Source organism: Nannobrachium achirus, assembly GCF_963921795.1.
Source record: "Nannobrachium achirus genome assembly, chromosome: 3".
Classification (NCBI taxonomy): domain Eukaryota; kingdom Metazoa; phylum Chordata; class Actinopteri; order Myctophiformes; family Myctophidae; genus Nannobrachium; species Nannobrachium achirus.
The window spans coordinates 43,303,552-43,320,605 of NC_137812.1; the positions used below are offsets into that span (position 1 = coordinate 43,303,552).

At 43.5% G+C, this 17,054-nt stretch overlaps 1 protein-coding gene across 3 annotated transcripts in view; it reads right to left on the bottom strand.

Annotated features, from left to right (window-relative positions):
* Positions 1-17,054, bottom strand: part of tbc1d1 (TBC1 (tre-2/USP6, BUB2, cdc16) domain family, member 1) — an 87,915-nt gene that overhangs the window by 13,098 nt on the left and 57,763 nt on the right. For all 3 annotated transcript variants that reach the window (XM_080722182.1, XM_080722181.1, XM_080722183.1), the window contains 3 exons: positions 11,749-11,958; positions 5,177-5,338; positions 2,587-2,742 (listed from right to left, as the gene is read on the bottom strand). In XM_080722182.1, the coding sequence (XP_080578308.1) occupies positions 2,587-2,742; positions 5,177-5,338; positions 11,749-11,958 (528 nt within the window). The remainder of the gene's footprint in view (positions 1-2,586; positions 2,743-5,176; positions 5,339-11,748; positions 11,959-17,054) is intronic.

Sequence of the window (17,054 nt, forward strand, 5' to 3'; positions counted from 1 at the left end):
ACTATTATCACACTTTCTCAGCCTTTCTTTCAGAGGCAGGTGCCTCTACCTTTCACTGTTAAAGTTAAAAGGTAGGTAGTTAAGTTGACCCATGATCACAGATAGATACAGCAGATAGATTAGATAGACAGACAGACAAGACTTTTACTGAAGAAATTCCAAACAGTCACATTTATGAACATTTTTCTCAACACAAGTTGAATGTACCTGGCTTCATTCTTTCTAAAGCTTAACTTGCAATAATAAACTGGGGAAAGCGCCTTTTGAAAACTGACAACATAATGAGGGCCTGCGACCAGTAAAAGAGCATTCTTATGCTTATAATTGACAGGTGTATATATGCATGTGCGTGTGAGTGCACGTATGCTTTGAGTTTGCGGGCCTCTGGACAGAACAGTGAATGACAGTGAGGCTTTAAAGAGGACATGGACAACTGTGTGAGTGTTTGGGTGTACAGTATTTGCATAGGTGGAATGGCCTTCGGGGCAGCAATAGGGTTATTATTGCAGTCCTTGAGAAAACAATGGCCTGACGCCACCACTCCCCTGCCTGCAGGTAGGACAGACTAGAACAGTCCAGAACTGGTGTTGAATGTCGAGTGTGGGAGCGAAAAACTCACTTCAAACATTCCCTTGCTTTTCCCCCCGTTTGTTAGTTATGCTGATTAAAAGGTCAACTTTGTTTTTTTTACAACAAGGGTTCATATTTTAGATTGTAATTAGAGAAAAGAAAAGATGAGTGTTAAAATGTTTTCATTTACTGCTTTCTATTGTTTTAGCGATTTTTGTATTTTTGTTGATTTCAGTGGGTGGGGGCATGCGTACGTAAGTGGCTAAATATGTCTTTTTAGACACAATAAGCCAGCAATTTCTTTGTTACCATTTACACCAGCTCTGCCCATGAAAGATTGCAGTGCATCTTGGGAATGGGCTTATTGTGTCTAAAAAGACATATTTAGCCACTTGCATGCATGCCCCCAACCTAGGGGCAGGCATGCACATCAAAATAGTTAAAATCACTAAAACGATAGAAAGAAATGAAAACATTTTAACACTCATCTTTTCTTTTCTCTAACGACTAAAAAAATAAAAATAAAAATAGCAGATATACAAGCTCATGGTATGGCACCGAGTGCCACGCTATGAGCTTGTAGATCTGCAATTTTTTTTATCATGCAAATTTGTGCAAATATTTGAATATACAGCCAATTATTTTTACCCTCTTTTTCTCACCAATTTAGTTTAGCCAATTAATTCGTCATCGTTATCGTATAATAGTGACCTGCCAGTGTGGAGCCCCCACCAGGAGGACGTAGAGCCTTCGTCCTACTCCTCCCTCCCTCCCAAGGAGCATTAAAAATGTTCGCCCCAAAAGCGAACATTTTAAACTCAAACTCAAATTCCAGGGACGCCCCAAAGGCAAAGACTTTGGGGCGTCCCTGGAAAAACATATTTTGGTGTGGGGGTCCGCGGCCAAATACATTCTGTGTAAATTCTGGCGGTCCTTGATTTTTAAAAAGTTTGAGAACCAATAATATATAATTCTGGTGGTCCTTGATTTTTAAAAAGTTTGAGAACCAATAATATATAATTCTGGCGGTCTTTGAGTTTAAAAAGTGTGAGAACCAACTCATATAGAAACAGGTTTTTCAGAAAACTGTTTTACAAGACATTTATAGAATGGGTTCCTCAGGTCTAAATGGGTTAAACTCTCCCTCCGGTTTCCTACCCGTTTAGGATGCATATCTTTACATTCCCTGCCCGTTTATGTTTTTTTTTTACCTTTGGCCATCGTCACACATCTCTCTGTCATCTGTGTATCATGTCACCTGTGTGTGTGTGTGTGTGTGTGTGTGTGTGTGTGTGTGTGTGTGTGTGTGTGTGTGTGTGTGTGTGTATGTGGTGTGTGTTGATCCTCCATAATGCCACTAATGGTGGCAGACCCACCCTGCTGTTAAACAGCAGGGCTGTGTGTATGATATTACTGCCTTTCTCCACCCTGTTTTATTGCAGAGAGCGAACGCTACATGATGGGTGGATGAAAGAAATGGAGGAGGGTAACTGTTAGCAGGGGTGCGGTGTACAGTATACTGTGTGTGTGTATGTGTGTGTATAAGGACAGAGGTGTGAAGGTGTGGTGTGTTATTTTGCTGAACAGTAAGGGTGAAACCGTTAGTGAAAAAGAGGTTATTGTCAGGTCAGGTCAGGTCATAAAGGTCTTTTGCGTTTCAACTACTATATCGTCGTTGGAAACCTTGCATGTCCCAAAACAATTTTTTAATTTATTTATCGTTTTTAAAAATGATATAAAATAGTGAAAATAGCCGATCTACAAGCACACAACGCCTCGCAGTGTTTATGTAGATCAGCTATTTTCACTAGTTTCGTGCAATAGTCTTGTGTGATGAACAAGACCTTTACTTTACGGAAAAACTTACAAATTTGAAACTTGAGAGCTACGAGGTTTCTGCCCAACAGTGACGATATGCTACCGATTCTATATTTATAGATATGTGTGAAAGCGCTTTATGAGTATGTTACTCTTGTGCATAATGTGCATGTATTGGGAGGTGTGTGCATGCCTTACCCAGGTCTATGAGGATGGCGTGTTGTTGTGAAGTGAGCTGTTTGAGCAGCTCTTTGTAAGGAGTTTGGTTGGCGGGCGGGCGGCTAGGCAGCTGTCTCAGCAGATACTGCTCTGAGAGGCACTTCCAGATCTCCCCTCGATGCTGCCTGGGAACACCTGACAAATGATGGAGGATTAATGGCAGGCGGGTGGGGGTGGGAGTTCAGGTATTTTGTAGACAAAATGTTTGTGAGGAAAAGTGTGACACACACACACACACACACACACACACACACACACACACACACACACACACACACACACACACACACACACACACACACACACACACACACACACACACACACACACACACACACACACACACACACACACACACACAGAACTTGGGTTATTTATGTGGAGTGAGACTATTGCCATGGCCCCTGTGTCTCACCTTAAAGGAGTAGTTCACGTTCACCCCCAAAATGACTTTTATTTATTACTCATGCCATGGAGACTCACCCCATTGATTCCGGGGTCCCCATCCGGAATCAATAGGGGTACATTTATTATGATGAAATTATTGTCTTAGGAATGCGACTAAAACAAAAAATATTATTGAACTCAAGTCTCCATGGCAAGAGTAGTCAATAGGGGTGAAATCCCCAGTTTAATTTCCTCTCCACCCACCAAACTAAATGAGTTTAAAAAAGGCAATGAAATGGGTCTCGAGAAAGCAGCTGTGGAGAGGAACACGACGAGCGGGTGGAGGTACTGTCAACACCTGCATAACAAGACACCTGCACAACCCGACGAAAAACACAACGTATGTTCTCCTTTTGACAATCAACGCCCCCAAAAAATGTGCAATTTAGTGCTGAAAAATAGGGCAATTCAACGCATGCAGTCATTTGATGAGGTAATGTCTAGTATTACCGTCTACTATCTCAAACAATATCAAAGTATCAGTTAACACCTAAAAAAACTAAGGGTGAACTACATTTACGATGACAGCATGTCCACTGTAATTAGTGTTATCTTGTAACTAGCATGTTTAAAGTGAGTGGGAGACAGTTTATTCCTGCCAAAGACAATGATTCCAATGTCTGAGAAATTAGGTAATAAAATAATCATTAAAAGGTAGTGTAAGTGATATGTATCTTGATAAAAAAACAAAAGTTAAAAACTATATTTTGATAGTAATCATTGCCAGACATAGTCATGTCTGCCAAGTGTTCATTAGACAATGTTGACTGGATCAAAAGGGCTTCGAGCCCACCTTTTAACAAACCTCCAGTCAGAGAGGGTGGCCAAACAATCTCACACTAGGGATGGGAGGATAAGCGATATTATCGTTTATCATCATAAAAAAACACTCACGATAATCGTATTGTGGAGATTTAATTTATCGTGATAACGTTTTGTCACAATAATCGTGATATGACATTTTCATATCGCCCCATCCCTATCTCACACCATCATCAACTTGTTAAATGAGTTAGAACACTGCTGGCCAGTGGCCTTTCACAGTGTGTGCATGTGTGTGTGTGTGTGTGTGTGTGTGTGTGTGTGGACTTTAGTACTCCTCTGTACAGAAGCAGTGTGTCCCCTGGGTAGAACCTGATAATACTGCCTGTAACAGGACAGAGGGTCCTGTGCCATGGAACAAGGAGATACTGCACTACTGGCACTAGAGACTAAAGCCTAATTTATAAGACAACCCCTGTGAGCCAGATTTATTTGGCTCGTGGACATCATTTGGAACGTCTCAGGCTGGGAGCCACTTGGCTCATACACCACCCTGACATTTCTAGCAGCTCACGCGGCGTCATTAATGTCTCACAGCTTTGATTGGGTACTGGCCTGGGGATATGGAGTGTGCCGTGTTGCTCGAGGAGATAAGTTGTTATTCGATACTGCCGTGTTTAGGTCAGAGACATTAATGTTACAATACCGTTACAGAAACTTTATATCAATCAACATCATGGCTGGGTTCGAAGAGCAACTGGCGGAGGTGAGGTAGTACTCTCATCTATACGACCTACTTAGGCTAATTCAGGGGTCAAGATTTCCCAAAACGCTGTCTCTCCCCTGACGGCAATCCAAAGATGCAACTAGTGAAGGAGACCTGGAGCTAGGCGACTGCAAATAAAACCATCAGTTGCCATCGAGACACAAGGCTTTATCAGTGAGCTGATGTGTCGAGTAGCTTGTCTTATACAGTATAACCAAGGCTTAACTTTCACTTCGACACAAATCACTGCATTGAAAATAAATATATACCAGTAAGACTCCAGTAAGACTCCCTAATCGGGAGATAAGCGACTGTCAGGTCGGCAACCTCATGGTGGCGCTAGAAGAGGGGCATGTGAGAAATCAGGGGCGGAGGTTGTGCTTTGCCAGCCAAGGAGTGTGTGTGCAAAGTTTGGCATGGATAGGGGCAACGGTGCTGGAGATAAGAGTCGGGCCAAAAATGTGAAGTGACGGACAGACAGACAGACTGACTGACTGACTGGCTGAGACTGACTGCCAGCTAGCCGGTGGAGCTTTTCATAGTAAAGATATTTGTGTTTTCTGTGGATGGGATGGGATGGAATGGAACGGGTACCTTGTGCAACACAAGCATGGATGGTCTCTGCATCAAACTTGACCTTTGACCTCCCAGGGGTTCCCAGCATCTTCTCCCAGACAACAGTGACGTCCTTTAGACATGGAGTTATCTCCTCGTAGTCCAGCTTCAGACGCTTGTTCTGCAGGTCATTGGCTGAGGCTGCACACACACACACACACACACACACACACACACACACACACACACACACACACACACACACACACACACACACACACACACACACACACACACACACACACACACACACACACACACACACACACACACACACACACACACACACACACACACACACGCAGACACATTAACACAGACTTTCCGCACAGTTTACAAACACAGTATGCAGGTACACACACATACACAGAAACTGTGAAGCGGTTACAATGTGTTATGTACTGTACAACGCCAGTGATCAAAGAAAATAAGAAAACACCCAGCGTTCCCTCATCTATTAGGACAACACCCTCCCCCCTCCTTATCGCTAAGGCTTTGAACCCACAGCTTCTATCTTGTTTTTTCTACCCACACACAACCACCTCCCTGTTTTCCATCTACTACCTATCTTTTGCGCCCATTCTCTCTTTCATTATGCACACTCCTTTCAGGGGTGTCACAAAGGAGGGAGGGGGGGGGGGGGAGTGGGACTGAGTTACTAGGGCCCAAGGTGGAGGGGCCTTTATTATTTTATACTTAGCTATTGAAAAATAGCAGATCTACAAGCTTGCAGCGCGGCACCGTGAGCTAGTAGATCTGCCATTTTGAAAAGTCATGAATATGTGTGCAAATCCTTGAATACAATGTACTGTATGTATTTTTTAAGCGAACATTTGTAAATTTTGCTTCTGGGGGGTCCCTGGAACTAAATATTTTGAGATGGGGGTCCGTGGCCAAATACATATCATTCTGGGGATCCTTCAAATGAAAAGGTTTGAGCACCACTGACATAGAAAGATAGAAGGATTTGAAATATATATATAAAAAAAAAAAATAGCAGATCTACAAGCTCACTGTGAGCTTGTATATCTGCTATTTTTCAATAGTTAAAACACAAAATAATGAAGAACATTCATGGGGGGCCCGAAGTGAATCCTTGTACCCAGGGCCCAGAATTTGGTGCGACACCCCTGCTCCATTCCTCCCTCCTCTCCCTCCCTCTGTCCTCCTCCCACTCCCCTCCCTTGCGTATCTCTCCACCCTTCCTGCTCTCCTGTGAGGCGTCCACCCAGTGACCAGCTGGAACTTGGCAGGCCTGGGGGGGGGGGATGACATCATCACTAAGGGACAAGTACAAATAGAAGGAACAGTTCTATTCCAAAACACACGGATGCTTTCCCAGGAAGTGGAGGGGGAAATGAGATAGTATGTGTAATCATTACTGAAACGGCTTCCATCAGCCTATCAACCGGGTGGAGATCAGTTTCTCTTGCTGGAGGGAATGGCCTACATTTTAAGCAAGACCAATCCAGAGCGACTCTGTAAATCGCTCTGGATTAAGAGGGTCTGCTAAATACCTCAACTGTAAATTGTAAATTGAGCCTACAATCCCCACTAGCGGTCGTTAGAGACTGCGCTGTTCCTTACACCCAGCGGGCCAAAGTAGTTTGAACAGACTGGAATCACTACTGAAGGTCCCTGGTTCGTGTGTTGGCCCCGGTCTACATGTCAAAGTGTCCTTGAGCAAGACACTCCTAACTGACCCTCGGTTGCCCACTATAGCTTCCCACTGTTCCTGATGCTTAAGATGGGTTAAATGCAGATACCACATTTCACCACCATGGCAAATTTCTTCAATGAACAAAACACTTCCAAAGAGCAATGTTGACGTAACTAAGAGAGAAAGAGACATCTGTGACCAGAGTAGAGTTCGATTAGCCAGTCTGCAGCTGGATATTTATTGTTTCTGTTAGTTGCAAATACATATCATCCCCAAATATGGGAATGCCAGTCCCACTGCCTATGCCAGGATCATCTGAAGACAGGTTTTGTTAAAGCATCCATTTGTTACCTGAGAGTTCCCTCACACTCCACTCCTTCCATTCCTCTCACTTCACTTCCTTCCATTTCCTCTCATCTCTCAATTTCCCCCTCTCTTTTTCTGACTCCGGAACACCCCACCCCTGATAACACAGGGCAGGATAGGATACCCCACCCTAGAGTTCACCAGCACACACACGCGCGCACACACACACACAAACACAGTGACAGAGAAACGCAAACACATCTCCGGTCGCATTTATACGATTCAATAGACGTGCACGGTTGACCCACAAAGCGAGGGCACAGAGACAGAGATAAACAGATAGAATAGAGGACAGGCGGTGGCAGCTCCACCCCGACAAATAACAGTTACAGAAGTGCACTCCACCCTGACGGAGGAATAAAACACACAATAAAACTACACAGTAGACGCTCCAATGGAACACAACACGCCGAAGAGGACGAACAGAGAGTGTAATGTGTGTATGTATGTACGTATGTGTGTGCGTATTGAGCATCTGTCCATATGTGTGAGTGTTTGTGTGTGAGTGTGTGTGTGTGTGTGTGTGTGTGTGTGTGTGTGTGTGTGTGTGTGTGTGTGTGTGTGTGTGTGTGTGTGTGTGTGTGTGTGTGTGTGTGTGTGTGAACGTGCGCTGTGTGTGTGTCTGTGCTGCCCAGACTTGCTCTTCTTACGTCAATATTGGCCCACATTCTTTTCTACCACACCCTGTTTTACAGGCAACTATTTCTGTGATGGTGCATGTGTCGTGTTTCTGAGAGCACACAGGTACAGGTGGGGAGGTGAGCGAAGTGGAAAGACGGATTAGGTGTGTGTGTGTGTGTGTGTGTGTGTGTGTGTGTGTCTCTCTCTACAGGTGCCAATTGGGTCAGGAGTACTGGGGTGGGAAACTTGACATTAAGTAGAGGGCTTTTTTATGTGTCACTTAGGAAGTATAAATCAAAACCCTTACATTTTACGAGTAAACAAACCATAACTACGCTGTAAAATGTTATTATCACCTATTAAGTTGCGGTTGCCAAATTCTTTCATATCACACCTCCACGCACAAAACCTAAAAGACAAATTCAGATATGCACTCCATGCACTTTTTTTTAAAGATATGTTAAAAAATGATACGATATGATATGATAGGATAGGATAGGATAGTAGACTGACAGTAAATGGGGAGAGAGATGGGGAGTGACACGCAGCAAAGGTAGTCGGGAATCGAACCTGCGACACGCTGTCAGGCTACACTGAGTCTATGTGGCCTACCGGTCCAGGCGCATAGCCTGGACCGGTAGGCCAGCGGGTACCTCTTCGGCACACTTGACCTGTGCGTGTGTGTGTGTGTGTTAGGGTTTGACGGGATATGACTTCAAATCAATACCATTATTATTTCAAACTTTTGCCCCAATTATGATTATTTTATACACTTTTTATTTCAACCACTGACATGGTCTGTACTGTAAATATTACAGAATCTCTATTTATGCACGCCACCGGTGTACTACAAACAGGGCTTATGTGCTTAATCAGATGAATCGATTAAGTCTAGTCTACAATATTCTATTCATGTTGATTTGTTGATATATAAGAAATTATTATTCAATCATAATTTTTTATGTGCTTCTGAATTATTCAATTAACCTACAAGATTAAGTCAGGTTAAATACCCTGTGTGTGTTTGTGTCTGTAACAGAAGATGGGTTGCCAATGATTGCTTTGTGATAAATGTGATAAATTATCTTCAGAGAATACACAGCTTCCAGGCAATTTACTCAGTGTTACGAGCCTTGAAAAAAGACTTCAACAATACCTTTTCTGTTGCAAAAATTCTGCGAAAATAGCAAATCTACAAGCTCACTTGTTGCAACTCAACACTGTGAGCTTGAAGCTCGGCTATTCTTGGCAAAGAGATTTGGTGTAAAGGGAAAAAAGGAGCTGACCTAGTACAGAGCCTTGGGGGACCCTGAACAACTAAGCATAGGGGTTAAGTGGTTAAAGAAACTGAAGTCTGACATCTATCTATAAATGCGACAAATCTCTGTCTGTCTGCGTGTCTGTCTGTTTGTAATCCGCGTATCTCGAGAACCGTTCGTCCCACCGGCTTCAGATTCGGCATGCGCGTTCCCCGCCGCCGCGGCTCTTATGACAACAGGTATAATGGGGTTTGCATTAAAGGGTGGGGCATTCATTCCCTATTTCAAATTCGGCACGCGCGTTCCCCGCCGCAGCAGGTAGTGCAGTGCCTGGCCTCGATCCGATACGATACACGATTTTCTGGAACCAGCACGAAAGGTTCGGATTCTGATGTCTGACATCAGGGTTTTCCGGAACCGGCACTGTGTCTGCATAGATCTCCATTTATGGGCATAAAATGGATGCAGACAGACAGATACGGATATCATATCTCCATATATGAGCATAAATGGACACAGGCAAGCAGATGGTCAAAGATCTCCATATATGGGCATAAAATGGACGCAAAAAGACAGATACAGATATCTCCATATATGGGCATAAATGGAAACAGGTAAACAGATGGTCAAAACGGGTCCTATGACAACAGGTATAATGGGGTTTGCATTAAAGGGGGAACCAGCACTGTGTCTGCAACACAGTCGGAGGCACAGACAGATACAGAGATCTCCATAATGGGCATAAAGGGACACAGACAAACAGATACAGAGATCTCCATATATGGGCATGAAATGGATGCAGACAGACAGATACAGATATCTCCATATATGAGCATAAATGGACACAGGCAAACAGATGGTCAATACAGGTCCTACAGAGATCTCCATATATGGGCATAAAATGGACGCAGACAGACAGATAACTCCATACATGGGCATAAATGGACACAGGCAAACAGATGGTCAAAACGGGTCCTACAGCGATCTCCATATATGGACATAAAATGGACGTAGACAGACAGATATCCCCATATATGGGCATACATGGACACACGCAAACAGATGGTCAAAACAGATCCTATGACAACAGGTATAATGGGGTTTGCATTAAAGGGCGGGGCATTCATCCCCTATTTACATTGTTCCCGAGTTGGCCAGGGCGCCGACTAGACGTTCGGCCGCCCTTCTTCTAGTCTAGATTAATACCAATAAGGTCAATGGATGACCTAATGTTTAGATGCTGGTGACTGTTAAATCCAAGTTGTTAAATCCAGTTGTGGCGCTGCCAAGAATTACATAATTATTATGACTACGAAGTTGTGTTCATCGAAACACTTCCTTAACAGTCGAGGTAGGTCCTTCATAAAACGTGTCTGTGTAAAAGTCTGTGCATGGCATAGAATGTTAAAATCACAGATGTCTTAAAGGAATACCACTATTATTAACTTTAACTTGTGGACATCAACAACTACAGCCATACACCCCTCTGCCACGAGTTGCAAGCACTGCTCAAGGGCCAAGACTTCGCAGTGGGTTTTGCAGCGAGTACTGATTTCACAATGCTTTACGTCCCCCTTTGGCTTAGGATGCAGTAGCGCGCGGTCTCATTAATGAGAAATAACATAGTAGCGGTGGCTGAGGAAGAGCAATCTTTTGATAACATTTTTAACATGCAAATTAGTTGACTGATCCTGCAAAACCGCAAGAACTGATTTCACCATGGCTTTGAGTAAAAATGACGTGCCCCTTGGCTTAGGGCACAGTAGCGTGCGGTGTCACACATGAGAAATAACATCAAATATTAAACACCTGTTTGGTCATTTAATTTCACTACACTTACACCACACTGTAGCCTAACAAGTACAAATGAGTCAGCCGTTTATTATCATTACAAAATTAAAATACAAAAGTAGTGTCTGGTATTTGTACTTAGGTTCAAGTTTACGTGTAGCCTGTTCATACAATAATCAACAGCTGACTCATTTGTACTTGTTAGGCTACAGTGTGGTTTAAAGATCCTATGAAACGGAAATTATCATGTACGATACAGTAAGTCACGTGGTCTCTCTGAAAACAGTTTGAAACGGCTTGCGACTTATGGTCTTCCTGACGGGAGAAATCCATGTTGTGAGCTTGTAGCTTGGCTATTTTCTGTCAACACACACACACACACACACACACACACACACACACACACACACACACACACACACACACACACACACACACACACACACACACACACACACACACACACACACACACACACACACACACACACACACACACACACACACACACAATTAGTCTACTACCAGGGCTGTAGGATCACTCCACTGCTTCCAGACGATTACATAGCTGCCATTAGCCAGTAAAAAAGCCCAGAGCACGGGAGGAGAAAGTTAGACACCTGAATTCTAATCTCTGGCGGTTTGTTTGTTTTCGACTTATACTTTTTTAGCGGTAAATATGCCATGGAACTTGCAGAATCTTTATGTCTGCAACTGCTAGATAAATGTTTTGTTATAAATGTTGTTGTATTGTTTTGTAACAAAAATACAATCTGTAAATCAAGTTTGTAAATGTGTGCGCACGTTGCAGCATTGCTCCAATCTTCCATCCATTCAACCAATCACCCGTCCTACCCTGCAGCCTCTGGTTCTCCCTCTCCATCCTCAGGAGCAGGATCTGCTGGAGGATGGCCTTCCTCCACAGCTCCCGCAGCTCCTCGCTGCCCTTCTTCTTCCTCTCCTCCGGCACCACCCTCAGGGAGGACTCCCCGCCACCACCCGCACCCACACCTCCCACGGGGAGCCCGCACACACGACCAGCCTCTAGAGATGGGTCCCCATGATCTGAGAGAGAGAGAGAGAGAGAGAGATAGGAGTAAGACAGACAGAGATGGAGCGCGTCAATCAGGTGTGTTGTTTTCTTTGGTTCATTCACCTCTCTAAGTGAATAATGGCTGAATGTTCAATGATAGAATCAAAGGAGAGCAGACAATGTGAATTAAAGGGAAGTAAACAATGTGGATCAGCCTGAACTGTTATGTTCAAACAATGAACCCTCTTGACCTGATTGTTCTACCAATCTCCCAGACCTGATTGTTCTACCAATCTCCCAGACATACATGCACACATCCAAGCGCTGTACCCTAAGGTAGCATGTGGATCCAACACCTCAACGCTATGTTGTTTAGAGAAGGGCCCTAAAAGATTTCCCTCCGTTACTGTTACCTTCTCCACTTTAAAGAAACATCAGGATGAACATTCACACACATAAACATCAACATCCATCTTGCTTTCTGTGTACAGTATGTAAATGTATGCTAAGTATGTTGCTAAAGAATTTTTTTAGTATTTATTTTTAACACATACAGTACAGTCCTATATACAGCTGAATATAGGAGACGAGAGGCGGGCAAGATGCAAAAGCTGAAAAAATAAGATCAGATAAGAGATAACGGACACTGATGAAGGCCTGCTGGCCAAAAAGCATTGGTCACCTGGGTTTTGTATTCCTTGCCATGATAAAGGCTTATTTGTAACTAAACTGAACAGAGCTGCCTTGGCCACCGAGTTCACCGTCTGATTTTCCAGTGTGAAGATTTACAAAGGAAAGGAATTTAAAAGTCTTTATCTGACAATATAAGATATATATATATATATATATATATATATATATATATATATATATATATATATATATAAGATGTTTGAATTGAACGTTATATGATTTTATCATTTATAATTGAGTTAATTTCAATTAATTGTGCAGCCCCAACACACACACACACACACACACACACACACACACACACACACACACACACACACACACACACACACACACACACACACACACACACACACACACACACACACACACACACACACACACACACACACACACACACACACACACACACACACACGAGAAGACAATGTGGTTCCTTCTGCCAGCAGAAGTTGGAATGCATGTATGCCTTTGTGTCTGAGTTAGTGGAAACTAGTGTCTGTGAAACCATGCGAGGCCTGTTGAAACCAGCAGAGTCACTAGATAAACACACTGCTCTGAAGGCAAAGGAGAGAGGTGCCGACAAACACACCTACCGTGTGTGCAACACGCATACGGATCTCTCCAAGGATAAAACATGTTTGTCAGACAAACAGACTGCTACACCACTCAAACAGAACATCTCTTCAACCCCACTGAAGAGCAGCATGTACACAAGCATGCACGCACCCACACACACACACCCGGCATGCAAAGTGGCACCGTCTACTCCCTGAGCAAACACACTCAATTTGGTCAGAACCAACGCCCAGAACACACTCGCGCGCTCACACACGCACGCACGCGCGCACGCGCACACGCACACACACACACACACACACACACACACACACACACACACACACACACACACACACAATGCTACACATGCAAACTGGGTCAACAAGACTGGCGCTTTCCTGTGGTACTTTCTGTATGGACACTGTAAACATGACCTTGAAGGAAAAGAAAAGTGCATGTGCAGTGCATGTGCACACACAAACACATACGCTTGACACACCCATGACCTCATGCAACTACAAATCCACACCCAGTAACCCTGCACTTGTAACATCCACGTAGAACAGGCAGAATAGTGCAGTCAAATAGGATTGCCGTGGAATCTGCTGTCGTGCCAGTTGACTATCAAAAAATACTTGAGGTTCCATTCGAACTGCTAGCAAAGACACGTTTTACCTGATACTTATGTCAGTGCCAACAAGTGCCAAGCAAGCTAATCTGCACCCCACAATGCCTAATTCATACTCTATCATATCAGTAAGACACCCTAAGGGCGAGGTCACGCACAGGGGCGCGTGAACGCATCCGCCTGGTGAGAGCAGACTGCTGGTCTCAGCTCTTTGGCATGGGATCGACTTTGACCCAAAAAATGCACAGACCTGGTTGGTTGTTTAAGTTGGCCAAAATGTGGCCATATTTTCCCACATATGGAGATGAGTGACGTCTGACATAATAGATGTTTGACGTCAAAGACCATGGAGCTTGACATGAGGCGTGACTCACGCACGTACACACAGGAGCTGCAGGTTTTTACAGTAAATGCAACCTACGGTCGCAACAACAGTGTCACGTGTCAATAAAAATATGCTAATCTACAAGCTCAATGCTTTGCAGATGCTTAATGTGGCCAAGAGTACAGATATTATGTGTTGACTCTATTTGACAAAATACATCTCTGAATGCAGAATCCGTGCATGTATATTTATAACATGAGCATATTATTTTAACGCAATTCAGTTCAAGTCTTGCTAGTGTTCATCAGGAGTGAAACAATGAAACCATTGGAATGGGAGACCAGGTACATCAAAGAAGCCTTGATAAAACAAGACTACGGGTGGGTTGCATCAACGAGGATTAAGCTTTAACCTAGATTAAATCAAGGTGTTATCTATTAATCCAATTGCACCTAAGAAAAACCTTAAAAATAACCAGGTTTAAATTTAAACCATCTTTTAAAAGTTTGTTTTGGTTTTCACAGTAAACCTGGATTAATTTCAATCCTGTTGCTCAACTACTTTAAACTCAAAATGTCAGTTAGGGATTCATTTTAAACTTGCAAACAGTCTGTTTGCTGAGCATCATTGCACAAAATATAGGATATATTGCCAAGAAAGGGACTTTCCAATTCCAACACATCATTCTGCAAATGGACGGAAGATAACAGCACTGCATCCACTTGGACATTATAGCGACGCCAACATCCGCCTAGGTTTATTAGTTTATTCTGCAATTATGAAGTGGGTTTATGGGTGGGTTTAACTGAGAAATGCCTGTTTTATGATTGTTATTTCCTCCTGAGATCATTTTACATCCTCAACTCTTGTGGTGTGTTTGAGGTGCAGCGCCGTGTGGGCACCTCGTGGCTCTGGCCACAGTCAACGGGTGACAACTGTAGGAGTGCCATGGAATGTGTTGTCGTGCCAGTTGACTATCAAACACATACTTGAGGTTCCATTTGACTTCTAGCGAAGACACGTCTCACTTGATACAAGGTAATTGCCAATAATTGCCAACCTATTGTAGCTAATCTGTAACAGACACCATAGCGCTGTAATGTGGCCAAGAGCACAAACAAAGGTGTCGGCTTGTTTATAGAAATAAATCGAAAAGAAATCTCCAAATGCAGAATCTGCACTTTTTTGGACTGTTAATATACTAATAATATTTTTGCGCATGTTCTTGCAAAGCTAGAGATGCAGCAAAAGATAAGGTCAAACATATCAAACTTTTCCCAGAAGACATATTATTTAATTGAATCTGAAGAATTTCAATAAATGATGCCATCAAAGAAGCCAAGACCAAGGCTGTGCTGCTCCTTACAGACAGACTAAAGTGGTTTGAACCAGGCATCATTGAGGTCCTTATAACACCGCAATCTAGCTAAACAAAAAGAAAAGATTCAAATATTTGAACTAGCCTACTCTGGGCCATGCAATTAGGGATCGATCCAAGTTGGAAATACACACGCTGCCCGTTATGCCATAATCAGAAAACAACAGTTCAGACATGCTTACTGTGCGCCCTTATATTTTCCATTGTCTTCTATACCAAGTTTGTATACTGTATAATGTATATTCTGTATTTTCTAAGTAGTTGGTCCATCCAAATTCCCATTTGGCTCTGCACAGCTCTGGGTTATATGAGAGACACGCAGCAAATTTGAGACCGAACGGTTGGATGCTGTCCGAGTTATGCCAGGGGCACATTTTGGGTGACATACGCACAGAGATTCCATGATTATCTATCTATAAATGCGAGAAGTCTCTGTCTGTTTGTAATCCGCGTATCTCGAGAACCGTTCGTCCCACGGGCTTCAGATTCGGCACACGCGTTCCCCGCCGCCGCACGGAGTGCAGTGCCGGGCCTCGACCCGACCCGACTCGCGGTTTTCCGAAACCGGCGCAAAACGTTCGGAATCTCCTTATGCGGAGCTGATTGTTGACATCACCGAAACCGGCGCAAAACGTTCGGAATCTCCTTATGCGGAGCTGATTGTTGACATCAGGCTGTTCCGGAGGAAATCGGCGCAAGCGCTGACTCATTGTGACATCACATCTGAGATCACGTACGCCACATGAGTCAACAAAAAATGCCATGGTTACGTATTCTGATGTTCCTATATGGGCATAAAAGGACACAGGCAAACATATGGTCAAAACGGCTCTTATGACAACAGGTATAATGGGGTTTGCATTAAAGGGTGGGGCATTCATTCCCTATTTCAAATTCGGCACGCGCGTTCCCCGCCGCAGCAGGTAGTGCAGTGCCTGGCCTCGATCCGATACGATACGCGATTTTCTGGAACCAGCACGAAAGGTTCGGATTATAGATCTCCATTTATGGGCATAAAATGGATGCAGACAGACAGATACGGATATCTCCATATATGAGCATAAATGGACACAGGCAAGCAGATGGTCAAAGATCTCCATATATGGGCATAAAATGGACGCAAAAAGACAGATACAGATATCTCCATATATGGGCATAAATGGACACAGGTAAACAGATGGTCAAAACGGGTCCTATGACAACAGGTATAATGGGGTTTGCATTAAAGGGGGAACCAGCACTATGTCTGCAACACAGTCGGAGGCACAGACAGATACAGAGATCTCCATAATGGGCATAAAGGGACACAGACAAACAGATACAGAGATCTCCATATATGGGCATGAAATGGATGCAGACAGACAGATACAGATATCTCCATATAAGCATAAATGGACACAGGCAAACAGATGGTCAATACAGGTCCTACAGAGATCTCCATATATGGGCATAAAATGGACGCAGACAGACAGATAACTCCATATATGGGCATAAATGGACACAGGCAAACAGATGGTCAAAACGGGTCCTACAGCGATCTCCA